General features: G+C 43.3%; 1 protein-coding gene across 2 annotated transcripts in view; it reads left to right on the top strand.

The window, feature by feature from the left end:
* orc3 (origin recognition complex, subunit 3) overlaps positions 1-15,489 on the top strand; it is a 101,372-nt gene extending 85,883 nt beyond the window's left edge. For both annotated transcript variants that reach the window (XM_085997649.1, XM_085997648.1), the window contains 2 exons: positions 5,503-5,582; positions 15,224-15,489. In XM_085997649.1, coding sequence (XP_085853775.1) covers positions 5,503-5,582; positions 15,224-15,329 — 186 coding nt within the window. In that variant the 3' untranslated portion in view covers positions 15,330-15,489. The remainder of the gene's footprint in view (positions 1-5,502; positions 5,583-15,223) is intronic.
* The last annotated feature ends 9,515 nt before the right edge of the window (positions 15,490-25,004 follow it).

Below are 25,004 nucleotides of genomic sequence, written 5' to 3'. Positions count from 1 at the left end.
TGGGACTTGAACCCTCAACCTTCTGACCTAGAGGCGAGGGTGCTACCTACTGAACCACTGGCTAACATATAATATATTGGTTCTGACCAGATATTATCAGATAATTTATTTGTACAATTAGAATGTTACCAATGCTATCGGGGAAAAAAATTAAAGCATACACCTCCTTTTAATCTGATGTATTTTTATTTTTAGAGGAGATTTTCTTGTAAGTTAAGTGAGTTGAGCGGAATTCCGCTCGGGTAAGAAGAGATTAACCAGACACAGCTGTATTTGCTTTAACAAAAGCAGACACTTTTGACCTACGGTAATGCTTATCAAACTGCAGGGACACTGTATAAGGCTTTATAATTGTTATCGTCATGGCAATAAATTGCTGCTTATATCCTGAGAGCTAAGATCACTTGACCAGTTGTCACGATGTTCTTCAAGAACCATCCAAATCAGCTGTGAAAACAGGAGTGTTTTTTTTGTATTTCTGTTCAGCTTTGTACTGAGCCGGCCTGACCTTTAGACCCAAGGAACAGTCCAGTGTTTGCAGTATCAACCCAGAAGACAGCAAAAACATCTGCAGAGGTGCAGATCCATTTAGTTTCTTCAGAGAGAAAATTCAATTCCGTCTGGAAACTATAATTAAAAGGGCAAATCAGTAGAAATTTTAAAATAGCACAAACTGAAAACTTGAGTTCTGGGATTAGTTGGATTATCAACTATAGGCCACTGGCAGCGCTAAACTTAAATCAGCGTAGCTTGGTTGCAGGCCAAGTTACTGCTGATACAATACAGTACTGCAACCGGTCAGTCCCAGGCCTTAAGTTTGAAGGTTATACCTTCTTAAAAGGTACAGTTTAATAAACAGCCAGATGGGGCATGCAGCTCGCCGGCGGCATGTTAATGAGGCCCTGCTTGCAAAATGAAGCGGGCCTTCCACCAGCCGGATCGGGCGGCCAACCCGCACACTCCAATAGCCACCCGCCCGATAGTTAAAACCGCCCGGATATTTTCAGAACACTTGAATTTTTAAGTGTTTCTTTTTCAATGTTACTTTTTCCAATAAGACTTGAAGTAAATGTGGAAAATAGGTAATCAAAGCCAGCGTATCTCCAGCTGACACCACATTAATCATTTTAGCTCTATGTTTGACCAGTGCAGAGGCCCCAGTCATCCAATATTACCACAGGTTCTCCCACATACTGCAGTGGTCGAAATCTCTTCACATTCAGGCAAACAAAGTTTCCCAGTTTTACAGGAAACTCCCGATTTACCGGAAATCTCGGTTAACCAGCAAAATTCAGGAGTAGGTTCAGGTAAGTTTTACTTCATATTACTGGCCGTTCCTCGATCTGTGGCTGTGCAATCGGGTGTGGCTGCAGCTGTTGCTAAGCAACAGGGACGCTTGGATCTTGTGGCCATTGTTCCTGCACCTGTTGCTAAGCAACAGGGAAGCCTGGGTTTGTTGCTGTATACAGAGCTCTCGGCTCTCGTACCTTTTAACTATAGCTCTCGGTAATCCGGACTTTTTGATAAACCGGCACCACGCCGGTCCTGTCGGTGCTGGATAAAAAAGAGTTTCCTGTACTTCCCTTCACAGGAAGTAACAATAATTTGACAGCTTGGTGCGAACTTTATACTAACGCACTCAGCTAGATGATGATCATTCCTGGCATCTGTGATTTCATTTCAATTAAATTTGCATCATGTATCTTTTATGCTAACACCGCAATTTAATGTTGTAAGGAGATGGTATAACCATCACAAACTAAAATAGAAACTTTAATCATTAAAAAAAAATGTTATTATAATTTTTGGAGTTGCAAAATATTTTTGAATGAAATTCACTAATGTTTTGTGGTGGGAACATCTGTTTCGGAGAGAGTAGCCACTTCGCTCTAACCCACCTATACCACAGAAGGAGCAAGACTACAGTTCATTTTAATTACTGCTTTATTAAAGTGTGTGTGATCACAATTATTTTTATCTATCGGCTGTTCCGTGGCTTGAGTTTCAGAATATAGATAAGACAAGAACCATTTTATTAGAAGTATATTTTTATAAATCCTTGATGGCTCAGTGAGTGAATGCAGAGTAGCTGCTCTTTGCTAAGTTACCTGATCTCAGCTAGGCCTACATTGACGGTGTTACAGTTTGCTTCTGGGTTAGGGAGGGGAGGATTTCTGCTCCTGATTGCTACCCAGTGACCCATACTGGAAGAGCGTATCTGGATGTTGGGTGATGAGAAGCTCCGTGTGTTCAGTCGCAAGTGACTCTCAAGTCACCATTCACACATGAAGAATGGCCATTTAGTCCATGTAGCCAGTGGTACCGTGGAACCATATTTCAACAAGGAGCCAATTGCTTCAGAAGAGAGGCGGGAGGAACATTGACGAGAAAAGTCAGGGGGAGGGTTGGGGGGGACGGGTTGGTGCGGAGAGGTGAGTTCCTCCTCTCCCGTGGGTGTCACCAGGATATGTGCAATAGTAGCACACAGCAGTGATAAAGCAAGTGGCTGCTCTTCAATCGCAACAGCGGTCAATAGAAGGAGCAGGAGCATGGTTGGAATGATTGTTCCTCTAAACTCACTGTGGCAAAATTAATTTTTTTGCCTTTGTTGAATTTTTTAACTTGTATTTTTGAATTGCTAGAATCAACGTGTAAGGGGTTAACTCCCAGGGCTACATAAAGTATTCTTTTCAACAGAAAGCCATTCGCTTGAGCTAGTCGGTTGTCTGATGGATTTTTCTCAAGGTGTAAGCTTGCTTTCCCCTCACGCAATCGCGGCTTGAAGTGTTAATTGGTTAACCATCCCATGGGGCCGTTTGCAGTCCCAAAACCCATGAGCTGTTTGTTGCTCAGAATTACTTTGGGATAGCATGCTGCTTAAGATGTCATTTTATTCCATTGCCCCGGTGTGGTACACATTCCCTCCGCCTGCAAGAAGCCCCCAGGTCACAGTACAGAGATGTTGCCATAGCCTGGTGCGGTGACTTGGATTGACGGATGTCTCTTGATTCCTTTGAAAAGAGGACAGGGCCTTTTAGCTGGTTGGAGCCCTCTGTTTGACAACTTGTTGAGCATTTATATTGGCAAAACTTGCAAACAATAGCCAAAGGGCTGTCTGCTTTACAAGTCTAGACTGCTTACCCAGGGAGCTCTGCTAGTTTGAGTTTACAGAAAGTGGTACAGGTACACTATCCCTTATCCGAAAGCCTTGGGACCAGCTGAGTTTCGGTTTTTGGAATTTTTCGGATTTCAGAAGGTATTATTATAAGACTGGGAAATTTGTATTTAATATAAATTTTAAAAGTTCAGGCTACCTCTTGCGACTGTTCCGTGTCTCATTCCCCTTCCTGCTTCTCTGGAAAGCCGGCTATCGGCTGACTCCTACTAAGCTGGCCCGCAAATCAGGTCGGGTTGGGGGGGAGAAAAGAATATCGGACGGGCCGCGGTTCAGGTTGGGGTCTGGGGGGGGGGGGGTCGGGGTCTGGGGGGTCCGGGGGGGGGTCGAGGTCGGGGGGGTCCGGCGGGGGGGGGGAGTCGGGGGAGAAAAGAATATCGGACGGGCCGCGGTTCAGGTCGGGTCGGGAGAAAAGAATATCGGACGGGTCGGGGGGGAGAAAAGAATATTGGACGGGCCGCGGGTCGGGTCGGGGGAGAAAAGAATATCGGACGGGCTGCTGCAGCTATCGGACCGGCCGCTGTATTGTTGGGTTCACTCTCCCGGTACCTCCTTCACACTGCCCAGCTTGGCCTGCAATCTCCTACCCAGGAGGGAACTCTGTGACCCTCTGCCCTGCTCAGCGTAAGTCATGCGCCACTCTTTTCATGTCGTGCACACGACTTACGCTGAACGAAAAAGCTTTCGGTTTTTAGAGGTTTTCGGTTTTCGGAAGTTCGGATAAAGGATAGTCTACCTGTATTCTGTTTTAAGGTTTAGAAAGAGAAAGCGAGTTACATCTGTTTTATATAACAAGGAGTATAAATATCACTGTTCTACCATGTACTGTTCATCCATCTATCTTCTGTAAATTATACCATTTATTGATCAAAAGGCTGCATCTCGATTTTACAAGAATGTTTCTCCAGTCTGCCATTCCTTATCTGAGGATGGATGTTCTTGCCATGGAAGGAGTGCAGCGAAGATTCACCAGACTGATACCTGGGATGGCAGGAATGACGTATGAGGGGAGATTGAGTCGATTGGGCTTGTACTCGCTGGAGTTTAGAAGAATGAAAGGGGATCTCATCGAAACTTATAAAATTCTAACAGGACTAGACAGACTAGATGCTGGAAGGATGTTCCCGATGGTCGGGGAGTCCAGAACCAGGGGTCACAGTCTAAGGATAAGGGGTAAGACATTTAGGACAGAGATGAGGAGGAATTTCTTCACCCAGAGAGTGATGAACCTGTGGAATTCTCTGCCAAAGAAGCAGTAGAGGCCAATTCATTAAATATATTCAAGAAGGAGTTGGATATATTTCTTAAGGCTAAAGGGATCAAGGGATATGGAGAGAAGGCAGGGACAGGGTACTGAGTTTGGAAGATCAGCCATGATCTCATTGAATGGTGGAGCAGGCTCGAGGGGCCGAATGGCCTACTCCTGCTCCTATCTTCTATGTTTCTATGTTTCAGCTAGAGAGGAGCATTGATGTGGTGAAGTGCAACTTTTGTTCTGCCTGATTTTTAGATAAACGATATTGCAACCCAGGATTTGTAACAAAGAATCTTCACTCTGTACACCGACTGCTGGAATGTATCATATGCTGGTGTAAAGCGTAAACGTTCTCTGTTACAACCCATGAGCCAAGATATCACATACCTAGATATCTGGCAAATAAAGGTGCATGCTGGATTATGGGGGAGGTGAGGTCTGCATTACTGGAGTTGCTGGTGACCCAAAAGAACATTTAGTATAATGACTGACGGGCGTGACATTCACCATGTGGGGAAAGTGCCTACACGTGTGTCCTGTCACCACGGTGCAGCGCAGTAGAACTCCCATCATCCTGTGGCGCCAAGCTGCCCTGTTGCTATTATTTTTTTTATTTTAGTATTAGTTTGCTTGTATTGTATATAGTTTAGAATTTTCTTTGCATTTTGTATACATTTTGAAAATCCTGCCATATTGACATCAGCAGACGTTGCATATAAAGATGTAATGAATGTTAACACACACCAGAAGAAGAACAACTGTAAAAGTGAAAGTTTTCATCCCTTTCCAGTAAACATGCTTTGCAATTACCATATGATTGACATGCTGAATTGGTAATGCTTTAACTTGTAATAAGCTTTCCATTTTAGTACCTCACAAACTAAATACACGTTATACCTTAATTGTATTTTTTCTGCAGGAGTTGCTTATTTTGAGGCGTTCAATGAAAATGGCTGTGTGGATGGACTGTGCCAAAAAACTGTGACATACTTCTATAGATCCCTTTGCAGTTTTGTGAATATTCCATGCTGCTGCTTTTACTGTTACTTGAACTAGAATTGTTTATTTCTAGGCATTTGCTACAGTGGTTAGTGCTGCAGAAGGCAAGGACCCAGACAAAATGAATAGCGGACAGGTGGATGAAGTTTTGCAGTATCCTTTCTGTACATTTTCACACCCGTCGGTTTTAATAGGAACCCACAGCAGCAAAGGTAGTTTTACATTATCTAGACATCTATCTATATGATATATTTAAAGTCTTGTGTATTGTGCACACTTCCCGTCACACTTTAGCTGTCACTCTTCAGGTGTTACAATAAATTACACTTTAGTGCATCCTCTGGTTCTTGCAAGCAACTCGGTGGGAGATTGGAAACAGTATGTGCGCACATGCAGCTGTTACAGCCTACTCATCATGCTTTCTAACAGATGCAAAGCAATCTTTAAATGATGTGTGTGTTGTGTATGTTCATCTCGATCTAACCGTGAAGTAGTCAGGTGGGATTAGCTTCACTCGGGAGATGGGCACAAAACTCTCTCAAACACATTCCCTCTCCACAGTTCCCTGACCAAGCTACAAGTAAACTGAGTGGCATTTGAACCTGTGTTTACTTAATAACAATTAGATTTATGATGTTAAAGAGACAAAGCCCTTCTTTGCAAGAATACTACTTTTGCGCATTACATGGTATCACGTTCCTGCCCTTATCAGACGGCAATTATTAGCCACTTTATTATGAGCAACACCACAGGAGCTCTACTAATATATGACAAACCATACGGCAGAGCATAGCAATGCCATGTTTTGTTACAGATACAAAGCAATCTCAAAATGCTATGTGCTTCAGAGCTGTAGACTGAAACTAACCAGTACTGTACATTCCAATCTGCAGGTTCTCTGACTAACCGCTAATGACTCTCGATGAGTAACCTTAAAATGGGGGAAAAAGGTTAACATTTGTTGCTCGGGCTTTTGACCTGAAGCCTAAAATCATTTCCCATTCTGAAAACTTCCGTAACCGAACAACAATTTAAAAATCTCTCGGTGCCAATAGTCTGGGTCAGTGGCCACCCTGAAGGTATTTTCACAGAGTCAAAAGAAGGAAACTTTACTTCCTCTCCCCTTTCTTTATTGACCTTAGCCTGACCCAGCTTTCAGTATCAGCACCTTAAACAAAACAGTCTTGTTTGTAAAAATGTTTGAGTATAAAAAAGTGAATTTGAAGCCTATCCTTATATTACTTGATAACAATTAAACTTTATAGTCTTAAAGAGATATTGCTCCACCTTAGCAGCAGAATTCTGCATAATATGGTATAACACTCCTGTCCTTTATAAAACAGTGTGTGATTCAACTAACATGAGTAAAGCCTTGGGAGATCTGTTAAAATGAATAAATAACAGTAGTCAATGCTGCTCATAGGGTAGAACGGTAGCCAAATCGAGTGGGAGGGCACATCAACATTTAATTTAAAAATGCCATTTGTAAAATTGGACTACCAAGCTTTAAAAATAGGAGATAGACCAGGACACACTTCCCCCATTCATGTCCTTGCCTCATAAGAACATAAGAAATAGGAGCAGGAGTAGGCCAATCGGCCCCTCGAGCCTGCTCCACCATTCAATAAGATCATGGCTGATCTGATCCTAACCTCAAATCTTCTATCACTGTGCATCCCACTCGAACCCATGTGATCTCCCGGGAGAGGCGAAAAACCAGATAAAGACCCAATGGCCAATTTGGGAGAAAAAATCTGGGAAATTCCTCTCCGACCCATCTAGGCGATCGAAACTCGTCCAGGAGATCACTCTGTCCCTATATTTTCTACAGTACTTACCTTCTGTAAAGGCGACCTCCACCCCAGCCAGGAACAGGAATAAAACCATCTCCTGAAATCTAACACAGAATTAGAACACAAGAAGTAGGAGCAGAACCAGGCTACACGGCCCCTGGGCCCACTCCACTACCCACAGGGCCATGACCATTCCGAACCTAGACTCATGTCCAATTTCCTGCCCGCTCCCCGTACCCCTGAATTCCCTTTACTTCTAGGAAACTATTCCTGTTTTAAATTTATTTAATGATGTAGCTTCCACAGCTTTCTGGGGCAGCAAATTCCACAAACCTACCACCCTCTGAGTGAAGAAGTTTCTCTTCATCTCAGTTTTGAAAGAGCAGCCCCTTATTCTAAGATTATGCCCCCTAGTTCTAGTTTTACCCTTCATTGGGAACATCCTCACCGCATCCACCCGATCAAGCCCCTTCACAATCTTACATGTTTCAATAAGATCGCCTCTCATTCTTCTGAACTCCAATGAGTAGAGTCCCAATCTACTCAATCTCTCCTCATATGACCACCCCCTCATCCCCGGGATTAACCGAGTGAACCTTCTTTGTACTGACTCGAGAGCAAGTATGTCTTTTCTTAAGTATGGACACCAAAACTGTATGCAGTATTCCAGGTGCGGTCTCACCAATACCTTGTACAACTGCAGCAATACCTCCCTGTTTTTATATTCTATCCCCCTAGCAATAAAAGCCAACATTCCATTGGCCTTCTTGACCACCTGCTGCACCTGCATACTAACTTTTTGAGTTTCGTGCACCAGGACCCCCAGATCCCTTTGTACTACAGTACTTTCCAGTTTCTTGCCATTAAGATAATAACTTGCTCTATGATTTTTCCTGCCAAAGTGCATAACCTCACACTTTCCAGTATTGTATTCCATCTGCCAAATCTCTGCCCACTTACTTAGCCTGTCTATGTCCCTTTGCAGGTTTTTTATGTCCTCCTCACTCACTACTTTCCCTCCCATCTTTGTACCATCTGCAAACTTTGATATGTTACACTCGGTCCCCTCCTCCAAATCGTTAATATAGATTGTAAAGAGTTGGGGACCCAGCACTGACCCCTGCGGAATACCACTAGTTACTAATTGCCAGTCTGAGAATGAACCATTTATCCCAACTCTCTGCTTTCTGTTAGAGAGCCAATCCTCCACCCACGCCAGAATATTACCCCCAATCCTGTGATTTTTTATCTTGAGCAATAATCTTTTGTGTGGCATCTTGTCAAATGCCTTTTGGAAGTCTAAATACACTACGTCCACTGGTTCCCCTTTATCCACCCTGTATGTTACTTCCTCAAAGAACTCAAGCAAATTTTTCAAACATGACTTCCCCTTCATGAAACCATGCTGAGTTTGTCCTGTTAAATTATGTTTATCCAAATGTCCCGTTACTGTCTCCTTAATAATGGACTCTAACATTTTACCAACCACAGATGTTAGGCTAACAGGTCTATAGTTTCCAGCCTTCTGCCTACTACCCTTTTTAAATAAGTGTGTTACATTAGCAGTTTTCCAATCTGCCGGGACCTTTGCTGAGTCCAGGGAGTTTTGGAAAATTATTACCAATGCATCCACAATCCCTACCGCCACTTCACTCAAGACCCTAGGATGTAAGCCATTAGGTCCAGGGGATTTATCCGCCTTGAGTCTCATTATTTTACCAAGTACCACTTCCTTAGTGATTTTAATCGTATTTAGCTCCTCCCCCCCCCCCCCTAGAGCCCCCTGTTTGTCCAGTGTTGGGATATTCTTAGTGTCCTCTACCGTAAAGACTGATACAAAATATTTGTTCAGCGTTTTTGCCATCTCCATGTTTCCCACCATTAATTTCCCGGTCTCATCCTCTAAGGGACCAACATTTACTTTAGCCACCCTGTTTCTTTTTATATAACTATAGAAACTTTTGCTATCTGTTTTTATATTTTTTGCTAATTTACTTTCATAATCTATCTTCCCTTTCTTAATCAATCTTTTAGTTATTTTTTGCTGTCTTTTAAAGACTTCCCAATCTTCTATCCTCCCACTAGATTTGGCTACTTTATATGCCCTTGTTTTTAGTCGGATACTATCCTTAATTACTTTACTTAGCCACGGATGGCTCTCTTTTCTTTTACACCCTTTTTTCCTCAGTGGAATATTTTTTTTTTGGAAGTTGTAAAATAACTCCTTAAATGTACACCACTGATCATGTACCGTCTTATCCTTTAATCTATTTTCCCAGTCCACTCTAATCAATTCCGCTCTCATACCTTCATAGTCTCCTTTATTCAAGCTCAGCACGCTTGTTTGAGATCCAACCTTCTCACCCTCTAATTGAATATGGAATTCAACCATGTTATGGTCACTCATTCCAAGGGGATCCTTTACTAGGACATTTTTAATTAATCCTGTCTCATTACACAGGACCAAATCTAAGGTTGCTTGCCCCCTGGTCGGTTCAGTTACATACTGCTCAAGAAACCCATCCCTAATACACTCAATGAACTCATCCTCAAGGCAGCTCTGCCCAATTTGATTTGTCCAGTTAATATGATAGTTAAAATTCCCCATAATTATAGCTGTTCCCTTATTACAAGCCTCAAATATTTCCTGATTAATACTCCGTCCAACAGAGTTGCAACTGTTCGGAGGCCTATAGACTACGCCCACTAGTGTTTTTTTCCCCTTATTATTCCTTATCTCCACCCAAACTGTTTCACTATCCTGCTCCTTTGACCCAATATCATTTCTCTGTATTACAGTGATTCCTTCCTTTATTAACATAGCCACCCCACCTCCCCTTCCTTCCTGCCTGTCCTTCCTGATTGTTAAATACCCTGGTATGTTTAATTCCCAGTCATGGTCACCCTGCAGCCATGTTTCTGTAATGGCCACAAGATCATACCCATATGTAGTTATTTGTGCCGTTAACTCATTCATTTTGTTACGAATGCTACCTGCATTCAGATAAAGAACTTTCAAATATGTTTTGTGACACTTAGTTCCTGTTTTTTCCCCTTTTACTACTTTTACTCCATACCTTCTGTCCTTTCCTGACACATTCTGTTTTTTAATTCCCCCACTGCTACCTAAGTCTATGACCTTCTCCGTTGTCATTTCTATTATTTGCTCTCTAGAAAACTCCCCCCCACTAATTAGTTTAAAGCCCTCTCTACAGCCCTAGTTATATGATTCGCCAGGACTCTAGTCCCAGCACTGGCCAAGTGGAGTCCGTCCCAATGGAACAGCTCCCTCCTGTCCCAGTACTGGTGCCAGTGTCCCAAGAAGCAAAACCCATTTCTCCCACACCAGTCTTTGAGCCACGCATTTAACTCTTTAATTTTATTTATCCTAGCCAAATTCGCTTGTGGCTCAGGTAATAACCCAGGGATTATTACCCTTGAGGTTCTGTTTTTTAATTTGACCCCTAGCTGCTTATACTCCTTTAACAGAACCTTCTTCCTTGTCCTATCTACGTCGTTTGTACCAACATGGACCACGACAACTGGATCCTCCCCCTCCAAGTTTCTTTCCAGCCCAGAAGAGATGTCCTTAACCCTGGCACCGGGCAGGCAACACAGCCTTTGGGACTCCCGCTCTAGACTGCAGAGAACCCTATCTATCCCCCTAATGATACTATCCCCTACCACTACAACATTTCTTTTTATTCCCTCCACTTGAATGGCCCCCTGTACCACGGTGCTGTGGCCAGGTTGCTCATCCTCCCTGCAGTCCCCGCTCCCGCCCTCACAGGGAGTAAGAACCTCGATCCTGCTTGACAAGAGCAAGGGCTGCGGCTCCTTCAACACTACCTCCTAGATCCCTGTACCTGCCTCACTCGTAGTCACACCATCCTGTCCCTGACCACGGACTACATCTGCATTAATTAATTTCATAGGTGTGACCACCTCCTGAAACATAAAGTCCAGGAACTTTTCCCCCTCCCTGATGTGTCGCAGTGTCTGAAGCTCGGTCTCAAGCTCTTTAACATGGAGCTTGAGTTCCTCTAGCAGCAAACACTTATCGCAAATGTAATCACCGTGAGCCTCAATGGGGTCCACCAGCTCCCACATTTCGCAACAGTGACACATCACCTGTTCACCCATATCTATGTAATTAATTAAATTTCTTATTATTAGTTATGAAGACCCCCTGCCCCGATATAGATGATAATATTACACCACTATTTAATAGGACTTACCAACTTAAAGGTATAGAAGAGAAGGAAGAGGACCTACCAACCAGCTGATCACCAACCTCCCTCGTGAATGCTGTCTGGGGGACCTGTCCGGTTGAATTGTCTCGCTGCTCCGCTTCCGCAGTGTTGGATTAGCCTGAGAGAGGGAAGCAAAACAGAGCAAAAAGCACCCCCTCACCTCCCACTTGCCCGAACTCTGCCACTTACCAAACTCGACTTGCACTCAGCACGACCGCACTAAGCCCGCCCCTTTTTATACCCGGATTCTACTACCGGTTTAAACTCCCCAACAGCTTAATTTACTCTTTTTAAAAAAATAAAAAAAAATTAAACTTACTTCAAATAATTAACTTTTTTACTCACTAAAATTCAGTAAATGCACTTAAAAGACTTTTTCTGCCACTTACCAAACTCTGCTTAAACTCAATGCGACTTGCACCTCGATGGGGTGTTTGATTGAAGGATGATGTGCTGTTGCAGCTGGTCAAGTATTTCATACCCATCTGATGGGTGAAGCCGGCCCTACCTGAATACTTGACGGTTGGATTGAAGTGGACGTACAAAAGGAGTTATGTAAATTTAATTATGCTGCGTTAAATGCTTCTTCAAATGACTCCACACTCGGTGACACAAAGCCAGTGATCTCTGCCTTGACCGTAGGACATTGAACAGAATGTGTTGTGCTATGCTTCATGAAGGAGAAAAGATTCTGATTTGGTCCATCAGACTTGTTTGGTGGTGAAAGGGTGGAGAGAAAATTTAAAGTTTTCTTTTATTCCATTGATACACCTGCCCACTCTTGCTCCCCCCCCCCCCCCCCCCCCCCAGAGTTTGGAATTGATAATACCTCAAGGATATTTCCACTGGTCTATGCCTGTGGATGGTGACTGAGATGGGCTGCTGGTTGCTTAAAAGGCCGAGTAACAATCCACTTTGAAAGGGACCATCAGACATGATTTTGTTGGGAGAGATTCCCAAGTTTGTTTAAAATGCAGTGTGCTTCAGATCTGCAGACTGAAACTAAGCACTGATCTAGAATCCCAAAAAATGTATATGCTGATCGAATGAATTGCACCCACTGTTAAACTTCTTTTCAATTAACTTTTTATCTGGCACATTTTAATCATTGAATATTGTGAGTAGTTTTTTTTTACAGTAAAGACTTTTTCATCTTCCAATAAGTTACTAGGATGTGGGCATGAATCATCTTTTGTCATTGTAAAACCACTGTTCATTAAGTCAGACAAGTTACTAAAGAAAGCAGGAACATGGACTGAGACTTTGGAGGAGGAAAAAAGGCAAGCCAAACTAGGCACTCCTAGTTGTGGTACACAGGGTGGTTATATGGCACTGCCAGAACTACTTGCACACTTTCTCGCTGCTTGTCTGCAAGTCCCAATTCGCTGCATGATGGGTCTAGTTCATTTTCTTCATGTCGTAAGAACATAAGAAATAGAAGCAGGAGTAGGCCATACAGCCCCTTGAGCCTGCTCCGCCATTCAATAAGATCATGGCTGATCTTTGACCTCAACTCCACTTTCCCACCCGATCTCCATATCCCTTGATTCCCCTCGAGACCAAAAATCTATCTATCTCAGCCTTGAATATACTCAACGACTGAGCATCCATAGCCCTCTGGGGTAGAGAATTCCAAAGATTCACAACCTTCTGAGTGAAGAAATTCCTCCTCGGCCGTTATCCTGAGACTATGCCCCCTAGTTCTGAACTCTCCAGCCAGGAGAAACAATCTCTCAGCGTCTACCCTGTCAATCCCCCTCAGAATCTTATGTTTCAATGAGATCACCTCTCATTTTTCTAAACTCCAGAGAGTATAGGCCCAATCTACACAATCTCTCATCATAGGACAGCCCTCTCATCCCAGGAATCAATCTAGTGAACCTTTGTTGCACTGTCTCTAAGGCAGGTATATCCTTCCTCAGATAAGGAGACCAAAACTGTGCACAGTACTCCCAAGTGTGGTCCCACCAAAGCCCTGTACAATTGTAGTAAGACTTCCTTACTCTTGTACTCCAACCGCCTTGCAATAAAGGCCGTCGTGCCATTTGCCTTCCTAATTGCTTGCCGTACCTGCATGCTAACAATGTATTTCCTGTACGAGGACACCTAAATCTCTCTGAACACCAACATTTAATAGTTTTTCACCATTAAAAAAAATTCTGTTTTTCTATTCTTCCTACCAAAGTGAATACCTCACATTATACTCCATCTGCCCCCTTATTGCCCACTCACTTAACCTGTCTATATTCCTTTGCAGGCTCCTGGTGTCCTCCTCACAGTTTACTTTCCCACCTAGCTTTGTATCGTCAGCAAACTTGGATACATTACACTCTGTCCCTTCATCTAAGTCATTAATATAGATTGTAAATAGCTGAGGCCCAAGCACTGATCCTTGCAGCACCCCACTAGTTACAGCTTGCCAACCTGAAAATGACCTGTTTATCCCTACTTTCTGTTTTCTGTCGTTAACCAATCTTCTATCCATGCTAATACATTACCCCGAACTCCATGTGCCTTATCTTGCATAACAACCTTTTATATGGCCCCTTATCAAATGCCTTTTGAAAATCCAAATATACTACATCCACTGCTTCCTCTTTATCTACCCTGCTAGTTACATCCTGCAAAAAACTCAGGGAAATTGTGTTTAACAAATTCATTATTCATAAAACCATATTGACGCTGCCTAATCACATTATGATTTTCTAAGTGCCCTGTTACCACTTCCTTAACAATGGATTCCAGCAGTTTCCCAACGCCTGAAGTCAGGCTAACTGGCCTGTATATCATGTCTGTTATCCTCAGACTCTTGCAGTATTTCAGGGGCTATTCACATACAAGCCTGATCTTGCCCTCCCCCAGTATATCCATATGTGCACTTCCTGTCTGATATTTTTGGGATGAGAAGGAGTTGAGTGGGATTTTTCTTTCACATGCTCTGTTATCCAGGGACTCTGGAGGCCAATTATAGCAGCCCACCACTGCCCCAGTTGAGACTGACTATAAAGCACTGATCAGGAAGTGACCTTGGTCACTATGGCTCAGTACACACCAATTGGTGCATTTACTCACTGAGCTACCCAAGGAGCCCTGTTTATATTTAAAAAGAGAGATTGGGGAAATAATTTGTAGATTCATTTTAATTTACGGGTAAGATCCCATTATAAAAAGCCATGGTTTAAGCTCCCATATTCAAAAATAATTAATACCTTTAATGTTGCTTACATTAGCAGCTATCATCAGCTACTTTATTAATGAGTATGTCAGTATTGTATTGTTCCAAATATCATTTGAACAGTTCAAATCTCTGAACGCACAAAGTCTCTGAAGCTCTCCCAATGTTTGGGCAGCATTCTTCGCAACAAACATTTCCAAAAACAGATTAACTGGTTATTTCTTATGATCTGGAACACACTGCCTGAAAGGGTGTTGGAAGCAAATTCAATAGTAACTTTCAAACGGGAAATAAATAGACACTTGAAAACGAAAAGTTTGCAGGGTTGTGAGGAGAGAGCAGGGGAGTGGGACTAATTGGACAGCTCTTTCAAAGAGCCGGCACAGGCACGATGGGCCGAATGGCCTCCTTCTGTGCTGTAAGATTCTATGAAGGTTGTAACTAAAGTGAAGGAATAGATTTGGGAAGGAACGTATTTAGTAATAGGAAATGCCATATAACTTACTGAAAGTGTTAAATGGCACTGTAGCAACTGTCTAAGCATACACTGTTTTCCTTGACTAACTTTATCAGTGCTCGCTTTATTCGAGCAGTTTCTGAGCTGGAATTCTTAGGCTTTATTAAATCAACCAAACAAAAGACTGATCATGTAGCAAGGCTAACGTGGGGTGGCTTCTGATCACAGCCTCAAAAGTCTTGAAATGACTTCCTATCTGGATCATTTGGATTAGACATTTTGTGCCAGAACTGGAGAGCATGACCCTGAACAAATATATTGGTAGCATGTGTGCTACAACACAAAGTGAACATTTATGATGACTAATAAAATGTCTATTTCAGATGTGTTGTTGGGCTTTATAAAGATCAGCTGACTGTTTCTATCTTCACATCAGCAGATGATGAGTGGGTATGCAGTCAAATTCTTACTAGACCATAATGCTCTTTAATCAGATACAAAAACAGCTGTGACAATAACCTGGTTGACTTACTGCATAATATTTATTTTCTTCCTACTCTGCTTCCCACCTCTGTGAAACAACCCAGCTGGGACTGGCAGCTAGAGAAGCATGGACAACATGCCCTTGACCTTGCTCACCTGTGGAGTTTATATGGACCGTGGGCAGAAAAAATATGTAATCAACAAATAAAAGGAGTTTCATTAGGTTTCAGTAATTGTGGGTTCTAAACTAGTATTATTGTACAAGTGACATTTATTTTTCTTTACAATGAAAGGTATTGTTTCATGTCTGAAACTCATCCACTACTTGTTGAAAGCTTACAGAAAGGTTAAAATGCCTATCTGACGGTTAAGCAGAAATGTATTTTTGCTTTGCTTGACGACTTTTATTTTGAAAACTTAATCTAAAAACATAGAAATCTATATTAGTTTGCAAAATCTAGATTATTATACATTACTAAATTTGAAATGGTAGTGGAGAGTAACACCATGAAAGAGTTGGAACTTAACTACAGAGTCCCTTCGGAAGATAAATGGGCAGGAATTCATCTTGGGCGATAGCCCAATATGGGCAATAGCGAAATGGCAGTCCGTTTTGAAGTCAATGGAACACAAAATTAGGCAGAGTGTAAAACGGGCTGCCGATTCGCTATATTGTGCCAGCTGTGGCTTAGTTGGTAGCATTCTCGCCTCTGAGTCAGAAGGTTGTGGGTTCAAGTCCCACTCCAGGGACTTGAGCATGAAAATCTAGGCTAATGCTCCAGTGCAGTGCTGAGGGAGTGCTGCACTGTCGGAGGTGCCATCTTTCGGATGGGACATTAAACTGAGGCCCCGTCTGCTCTCACAGGGGAGTTATCCCTGGTGTCCTGGTCAATATTTATCTCTCAATCAACATAACTAAAAAACATTATCTGGCCATTTTCACATTGCTGTTTGTGGGAGCTTGCTGTGTGCAAATTAGCTGCTGAGTTTCCTACATTACAACAGTGACTCCACTTCAAAAAGTACTTGATTGGCTGTAAAGTACTTTGGAATGTCCTGAGGTTGTGAAAGGCGCTACAGAAATGCAAGTCTTTCTTTCTATTGCCCATTTTGTGCTACTGTCCAGGACAAATTTCTACCTCAAAGACTCTTGTCACTTAATCAGTGAAAGAAAGGTGAAATGTAAGCCTTTGTTTGATCTAGAGAGGAAATAATAAAAGTCTATGAACAGGACCCTCTTCAGACTGCATTACAGCGCTTGGTATGAAACATGTCATCTCATTCCAATACTATAATTGAATTTTACCTTTTTCTAAAAGAAATGCAATCTTTGTCAATGCAGGTTTCAAAGAGTTGGACATAACTGTGCTACATGTTCCTGAGGGGAAAATGAGAGAAGAGCGCTTATCTATTATTATATAAGCAGTACATCTAGTGTGCATTTCATGTATATCACAACAACTTACATAATATACAGAGAGGCAATCCAGATGTTCAGGAGAGTACCAAGAGGGAGGGGGCAGAAGTACAATCAAAGGGAGGGGGTTTCAGGAGATGTTGAAGGAGAGAATTCCAAAGGGTAAAGAAACAGCAGAGTTGCTGCTGGAGCAGAAAATTTATAAGTAAACTTATTGGAAGAAGCCTGTATGGATGCTAGACTAGAGGAGCTCATGGAGGCAAAAGGGGATCAAGTCCATGGAAGGAATTGAAGGTCAGGGCCAAGAATATTAGTCGATTCTCTGGGGCAGGGAAAGGCCGTGGAGCTTGGCAAGAATGGGATTGATGGGGTGTGAGTGATAAGATGGGCTGCAGCATTTTGGATGACATAACTTATAGATGGTGAAAGCGGAGAGGTTTGTCAGAAGAGCATTGGGGAAGTGAGGTGATAAAAGCAATAATTAGAGTCGCGGGAGCCAGAATGTAACAACTGATAACCTGTGCCAATCACGGTTTTAAGTTTAAAAAGAAAGCCGAGGTTCTGATCTGCAGAAATTAAACCCTGACTTCACCCAGTGTTTGCTTAACAGGAATTAGACTGTGGCCTTAGCAGCACAACAATACATTGTGCATTAGATGGATAACACTCCTGTCCTTCTAGAGCTGTATAGCATTAAACTTATCCTGGGCAACACTACACTACTAGTAATATATCAAAATGTTAACGCCTTGTATGCATCTCTTATCTATCATAAATAACAACAGAAAATGCTGGAAAAACTCAGCAGGTCAGGCAACATTCGTGGAGAGAAATTTGAGTTGACGTTTCGGGTCGAACCCTTCTTCAAAACTATCATACTTTGGCACCACATCTGTATCAATGCAAATTACTGTTAAAGCCTAGACCTTGAGTTGATATCCTTCTCCCACTGGCACCTAAAGAGTTTTAACAACTACAGCTTTCAACAAGCACCTGTTCCTATAATTTCAGCAGGCTGCAGTCTGAGTGTAGAGTATGGAGAAAACTCCAAGGGCACTTTAGTAGTAGTCTGCAGAAAATCTGCACAAAGTTCAAAATCAGAGGTAGGAAGCAGTTGGTAAATTTTATTTTTTCTAAGAACTTAACTTCAAAGTAAAACATGAAGGCCTAGAAATTCAGTTGTTTGTGCCAGCCGGTAGCGCCTTAGGAGGAGGAGATGTTGGGCGCTAGGCGGCTAGCGGCCGGGCGCAGCGTGATCTGCGCCTCTCCCCAACTTCACTAAAGATTTAGCGGCGGCGCAAAGTCTTTGCGCGCGCTCAGCTGCGCGCGCAGATCCTGACGTCATTTCATCGTGCAACGCAAACCGGAAATTCAGTGGCGACGCCCTATTGTGCGCCTGGCGCCCCTAGCGACTGGTAGAGGGGAACGGTTCTCAGTCGATGCGGGGTGCGGGGGGCGCAAATTAAAGGGCACTCCTCCTGCAGTAGAAAAGGCAGCCATTTTGCAGCACTCCTTTTTGAGAGACGGATCTTTGCAGAGAGACAAAGGTAGAGAGCTTTCTGCTTTGGCTCAACACTCGGACAGGTACTTGTGGCTTCAGGCCACAGCTTTCCAATTGTCTTTACCTTCAGTGTCATATCATTGTGTGCAAACATATAATGGGGACTGCAATGGGTGCAAACGTTGGCCTTCTCCATAGCCCTGGGCGTTGCACAGATGAAGCAGAAGTGGTCAGGCCTAGCTTCAGGGCTGCAGTGTGCAGGGCATGGCAGGCAAACAAATCCACCCTCCCCCTTTAAGAGCTGACCGGCGCCAGAGTGCCGTCAATCAGCAACTCGCCGCACCTGTGCTGCACCCGCCCTCGGGGGTATCGCCCCGGACCGCCGGCTTAGCGCCTAATGATAGTCGTGCATCGCCTGTTTTAGCGCAGCAGCAACCTCTTGGGGCAATGCGACTGAATATCGGCGAAGGTGGTGCGAACTTGCGCCGGGCGCAAACTTTAGCGGCCGCCCGACTGTAGCGCCCCGAACGTGGCTATACTGAATTTCTAGGCCGAAGCCTTTTTTAAGGTGAGTTTTGACAGGAAAAACATTTTCAAGAACTTATTTTTATTTCAGGCAATGAGTGAAGGAAATGCAATGTGGGGCAGATGCAGAGTGACAAAAATGGAGTGTTTTTGCCTATAACATATCGTGGTATTGGTTTCTTTTTTCTATCATGTGACATATAGGGTTAAAAACTTTTACTCACCAGAAAGTAATCGAGCTTGTTTTGATGCACAATAGCCCCAGACAATATAAGTTGTGCCTGATCAGGTATCCAAGGGAGGGGCCAAGACATGACATTAAAATCTAAGCATCTTATGGCTTTTCTTTGTTGGATATATGTTTGGTTACCAACTCTTTTGAGTTTGAGGCACAAATTTAAATTTCCTTTGTTCCTAAAGTTCTGACGAAAGGTCATCGACCGGAAACGTTAACTCTGTTTCTCTCTCCACGGATGCTGCCTGGCCTGCTGAGTTTTCCCAGCGTTTTCTGTTGTTACTTTAAATTTCCTTTGTTGCAGCCAAATTTTGAAAATATTTCTCAGCCTGTTCTGCTGTGGCGGATCGGCAGCAAAAAGCATATATATAGGTTCACATTTGGGGTCCAGTTTAAATTGCAATCTAGCACAGCAGAGCTGGCTGTTATTTTCTATCTTCTGAGGAGGGATAGTTAATTTTTTAACAACTAACAACCCATAGCATTTTATTGCTTCTATTCGTGTGTGTTTGTTTGGCAGTTTTTAGTCATAAGCCGTAGTCCAGTGAAGTGTTTATTCTGCCACCTGCTGAAGCCAAAGATGATCACATTTGGTCACTTGACAGAATGAGTGGCAATGATTTTCTGTTCCATCTTTGGCCTTGCTATAATTTCCCTGGATATTGGACAGGTAAAGGTATACTCTGGGCCCTAGGGAGAAAAGGCTTGTTTATGGGAGCAATCTGACATGTTGAACCCAGGAAAACTATCTGGAGTTGGAAACCCCAAAATCTAACGTAATACATAATGAATGAGAATGATTCAAATCAGTCAGTCAGAAATGTAAGACCGAGAGGAGACCGAATCCTAAAAGACTGGTCAGAAGAACCTAACTTTTTTTTTTAAACGTATTTTGTAGGCCATTTTTTTAGTAAGTAAAATTTCTAAAGTCCCAAATAAGATTTTAAACAAAATAAAAACATCAAACATTACATATATCACAATAACATAATTAAGTTGATCTATAAGTTACCTTTTAATACCACCATAGAGTAAGAATTTTGCAGCACATAAGGAGGTCATTCGGCCCACTGTACCTGTGTCAGCGCTATGAAAAAACTATCCCCACATCTCCATTCCCCTGCCTTTTCCCAAAACCCTTTGAAAATTTTATTTTTCAAATATTTATGCACTTCCCTTTAAAAGCTGTTACAGGCTCTGCTTCCACTACTGTTTCTTGTAGGACATTCTGTTTCCAAACAACCTTCTGCTTAAAAATATTCTCCTAACTTTTCCCTTTGTTCTTTTAATCAATGCCCTCCAGTTTCTGACTCACCAACCAGTGGAAATAATTTTACCATATTCACTTTATCAAACTCCTTCATAAGTTTTATAGAGCTCCTCTTGACCTCTGTTCTAATGAAAAGAGCTTCAGTTTCTTTAGTCTCTTATGACTAAAGCTTCATCCCTGGTATTGGCTTAGTGAATCTCTTCCGTGTCCTATTGATGCCCTTGACATCCTTCCTTAAACAGGCAACCTTCAATTGCACAAAATACTCTTAACTGCAGCCTAATCAATAATTTCTATAAGTTTTAGTATTACTTTTTTGCTTTTGTACTCTAATTCTATTTATAAACATAGGATCCAATTTTAACAGCTTTATCAAATTGTCCTCCCACTTTTAAAGATTTGTGTATCTGAACTCACAATTTCCTCTGCTCCTCCTTTTAAAGTTTTACCATTTAGTGTATATTTCGTCTCATTCTTCCTTTCAACCTTATATTTTCGCACATTAAATTTCATCCAATGTCTATCTGCCCAGTCTCCTAATAAGTCTATGCCCTCCTGAAGTCGCTTGCTGTCCCCTTCAAAGCTAACTATGCTCCCTATTTTGTCATCTGCAAACTTTGATACAGTGTCTCCTATAACCAAGTCTAGATCATTCATTTATATAATAAAGAGAAAGATGAGAAATGGTCCCAACAATGATTCCCTAGAGCTCACCACTGTTTACATCCCTCTGGTCTGAAAAACATCCATTTGGGGAAACATTCAAACCTTGTTTCATAATTTTTCTGGTGTAAAACAAGGAAAAAGCTTAGGAAAATTGGGTCGCGATCTCATGTGCCCAATGTTTGGTGGCCACCCTATTGGATCGGGCGCCTTCTAGTCATCCTGGCTGGCCACCTGGAAGGAGCAGGGGCCTAATTGGAATATTTAAATAAGGGTCCCTCGCCTGTTTCACAGTCCTCTGAGATATTAGTGTGTGGCACCACCTGATTTGTTCATTCTTAGGCTTATCCAGCATATCATGGCAGGCTGCAGCAGCAGTCTAAAGGGATCCTCACCTCGATTAAGGCAAGTTAGCCTTTATATGCTGCTGGTGCACTTTTGGGCTATTTTCTGCTGTTTGAGGAGGTGCTGCAGTCCTTGTGAGGATTGGCTTCAGCACAGACTTAGATGGTTGTGCTGCTTGGTCAGCCTTTGGAGCTGGAATGTGAGGCGAAGAGCATCAGCAGCAAGGAAGGCAGCACAGCCCAGGAGAGGCTGCTAGAAGTGTTTGAAGAAGGGGTTGGGCGTAGAACATCTTACACAATGCATGTCTTCAGGAATCCCATTTCTTAACTGAACGTGACACTGAACCCAAAGTCTGATGGCCTTGGCATCAGAATGGTTTGTCAAAGACACTTCAAAGAATTATCGCTCTATCCTCTCTCACAGACCTGACCAAATTCTTAACCTCAGCCACAGCGGTCAGTAGAACCCACTAATCCAAGATTCCTGGGATGTCAATCTCATTGGATATTTAGATTGAATAGGATGGCTCTGTTCATTGATCTGTGCCAAGGACTTTGAATAGCCTATCTGTAAAAATTACTGAATTAGCCTATTAAATTGTCTTTTATGCCTTGCCACCCAGTTACCAACGTGTGCTGCTGAGCAAGTGTGGTTTGCAGAATTTCCCAGCATGCATCAGCAGGTTTCTGACTTGCAGCAGAAGGATGTTCGCCCCTCATCCTGTGAAGATTTGAGTTTGGTTTTTCACATTTACAGACACGTTTTACTTTTTAACAACTGCCTCTGTTCTATTATGAACAGCTTAGATTTATCTGAGCTAGACAATACCTGTGATTTAATTTGTTACTACTTAGAAAGCAAAACAGAATATTTATTGAGAATGTTTCTTTTTCTCAATGGAAAAAAGGTAGGGTTAAATTTTCTCTTTAGAGAAACATAGTAAACCATTTTTTAAGGGTGTAACTTTTTTGTTTTAACATTGGAAACTGCATAAATGATGAACTTTTGAGTATTATGAACTAACTGCTATTAAGACATGAACCAGCTAACGATAGGGAAAGCAATGGAAGAGGGAGGGTGGAGCGCAGCCTGAAAAAGGGTTGCAGATGGATTAAGGGAGGAGACTGACCGGTGCAAACATGGCTAGAAAGTGTCTGGATAGTCCAAAAGAGACATTCAGAACATTCTCTTGGCTCTGCCTCCCTTCTCCTTTCCCTTCCTCTCAAGTCTGCCAGAACCAAGATCCCCAAAGTGCTCAGACTTTCTCCTCCCATTCCTCCTCTTGAGACCACAGGACACACTTCTCAAGGCATTGCTCCCCCTGTTGCAAATCCTGGGACTGCTGCCTCTATCCTGTCACCCCATCTGTTTTTATTTGCTTATGGGATGTGGGCGTTGCTGTCAAGGCCAGCATTTATTATCCATCCCTAGTTGCCCTCGAGAAGCTGGTGGTGAGCCGCCTTCTTGAACCGCTGCAGTCCGCGTGGTGAAGGTACTCCCACAGTGCTGTTAGGGAGGGTGTTCCAGGATTTTGATCCAGCGACGATGAAGGATCAGCGATATACTTCTAAATCAAGATGGTGTGTGACTTGGAGGTGGTGGTGTTCCCAGGCGCCTACTGCCCTTGTCCTTCTAGGTGGAAGAGGTCGTGGGTTTAGGAGGCGCTGCCGAAGAAGCCTTGGCGAGTTGCTGCAGTGCATCTGGTAGATGGTACACACTGCAAACAGGGTACGTCGGTGGTGGAGGGAGTGAATGTTTAAGGTGGTGGATGGGGTGCCAATCAAGCGGGCTGCTTTGTCGTGGATGGTGTCGAGCTTTGAGTGTTGTTGGAGCTGCACTCATCCAGGCAAGTGGAGAGTATTCCATCACACTCCTTACTTGTGCCTTGTAGATGGTGGAAAGGCTTTGGGGAGGCAGGTGGTGAGACACTTGTCGCAGAATACCTAGCCTCTGACCTGCTCTTGTTGCCACAGTATTTATGTGGCTGGCCCAGTTAAGTTTCTGGTCTATGGTGACCCCCAGGATGTTGATGGTGGTGGATTCAGCGATAGTAATACTGCTGAATGTCGCGGGGAGGTGGTTAGACTCTCGCGTGTTGGAGATAGTCATTGCCTGGCGCAAATATTACCTTCCACTTATCAGCTCAAGCCTGAACGTCGTCCAGGTCTTGTTGCATGCGGGCATGGACTGCTTCATTATCTGAGGAGTTGTGAATGGTGCTGAACACTGTGCAGTCATCAGCAATATCCCCATTTCTGACCTTATGTTGGAGGGATGGTCATTGATGAAGCAGCTGAAGATGGTTGGGCCTAGGACACTGCCCTGAGGCTGTGATGATTGACCTTTAACCACCACAACCATCTTCCTTTGTGCTAGCCAGTGGAGCTAGGTATAACTCCAGCCAATGGAGCGTCCCTCCCACCGATTCCCATTGACTTCAGTTTTACTAGGGCTCCTTGGTGCCACACTCGGTCAAATGTTGCCTTGATGTCCAGGGCAGTTACTCACCTCACCCCTGGAATTCAGCTCCTTTGTCCATGTTTGGACCAAGGCTGTAATGAGGTCTGGAGCGGAGTGGTCTTGGCGGAACCCAAACTGGGTATCAGTGAGCAGGTTATTGGCAAGTACTGCTTGGTAGCACTTTCGATGACACCTTCCATCACTTTGCTGATGATTGAGAGTAGACTGATGGAGCAGTAATTGGCTGGGTTGGATTTGTCCAGCTTTTTGTGGACAGGACATACCTGGGCAGTTTTCCATTGTTGGATAGATGCCAGTGTTGTAGCTGTACTGGAACAGCTTGGCTAGAGGTATAGCTAGTTCTGGAGCACAAGTCTTCAGCACAATAGCCGGGATGTTGTCGGGACCCATAGGCTTTGCTGTAGCCAGTGCGTTTTTTGCTATCAGAGTGAATCAAATTGGCTGAAGACTGGCTTCTGTGTTGATGGTGACTTCAGTAGGCCGATATGGATCATCCACTTGGCCCTTCTGGCTGAAGATGGTTGCAAACGCTTCAGCCTTGTCTTTTACACTCATTAAACAACTTGCATTTACACAGCGCCTTTAACGTAGCAAAACATCCCAAGGCACTTAAGAAAAAAAATTGACACCGAGCCACAGGAGATATTAGGGCAGGTGCTTAAAAAGCTTGGTCGAAGAGGTAGGTTTTAAGGAGCATCTTAAAGGAGGCGAGGCAGAGGTTTAGGGAGGGAATTACAGAGCTTAGGGCCAAGGCCGCTGAAAGCACGGCCGCCAATGGTGGAGCGATTAAAATCAGAATATGCAAGAGGCCAGAATTGGAGAAGCACAGAGATCTCAAAAGCGTGAAGTTACAGAGATAGGGAGGGGCGCGCGGCCATGAAGGGATTTGAAAACAAGGATGAGGATTTTAAAATTGAGGCATTGTCAGGCCAGGAGAGCGTAGGTCAGCAAGCACAGGGGCGATGGGTGAATGGGAC

Source organism: Somniosus microcephalus, chromosome 9, assembly GCF_052327205.1.
Source record: "Somniosus microcephalus isolate GS21.2 chromosome 9, FLI_Smic_1.0, whole genome shotgun sequence".
Lineage (NCBI taxonomy): Eukaryota > Metazoa > Chordata > Chondrichthyes > Squaliformes > Somniosidae > Somniosus > Somniosus microcephalus.
Note: the sequence above shows the minus strand (reverse complement) of the source record. Positions and strands in the feature narration are given on the sequence as shown.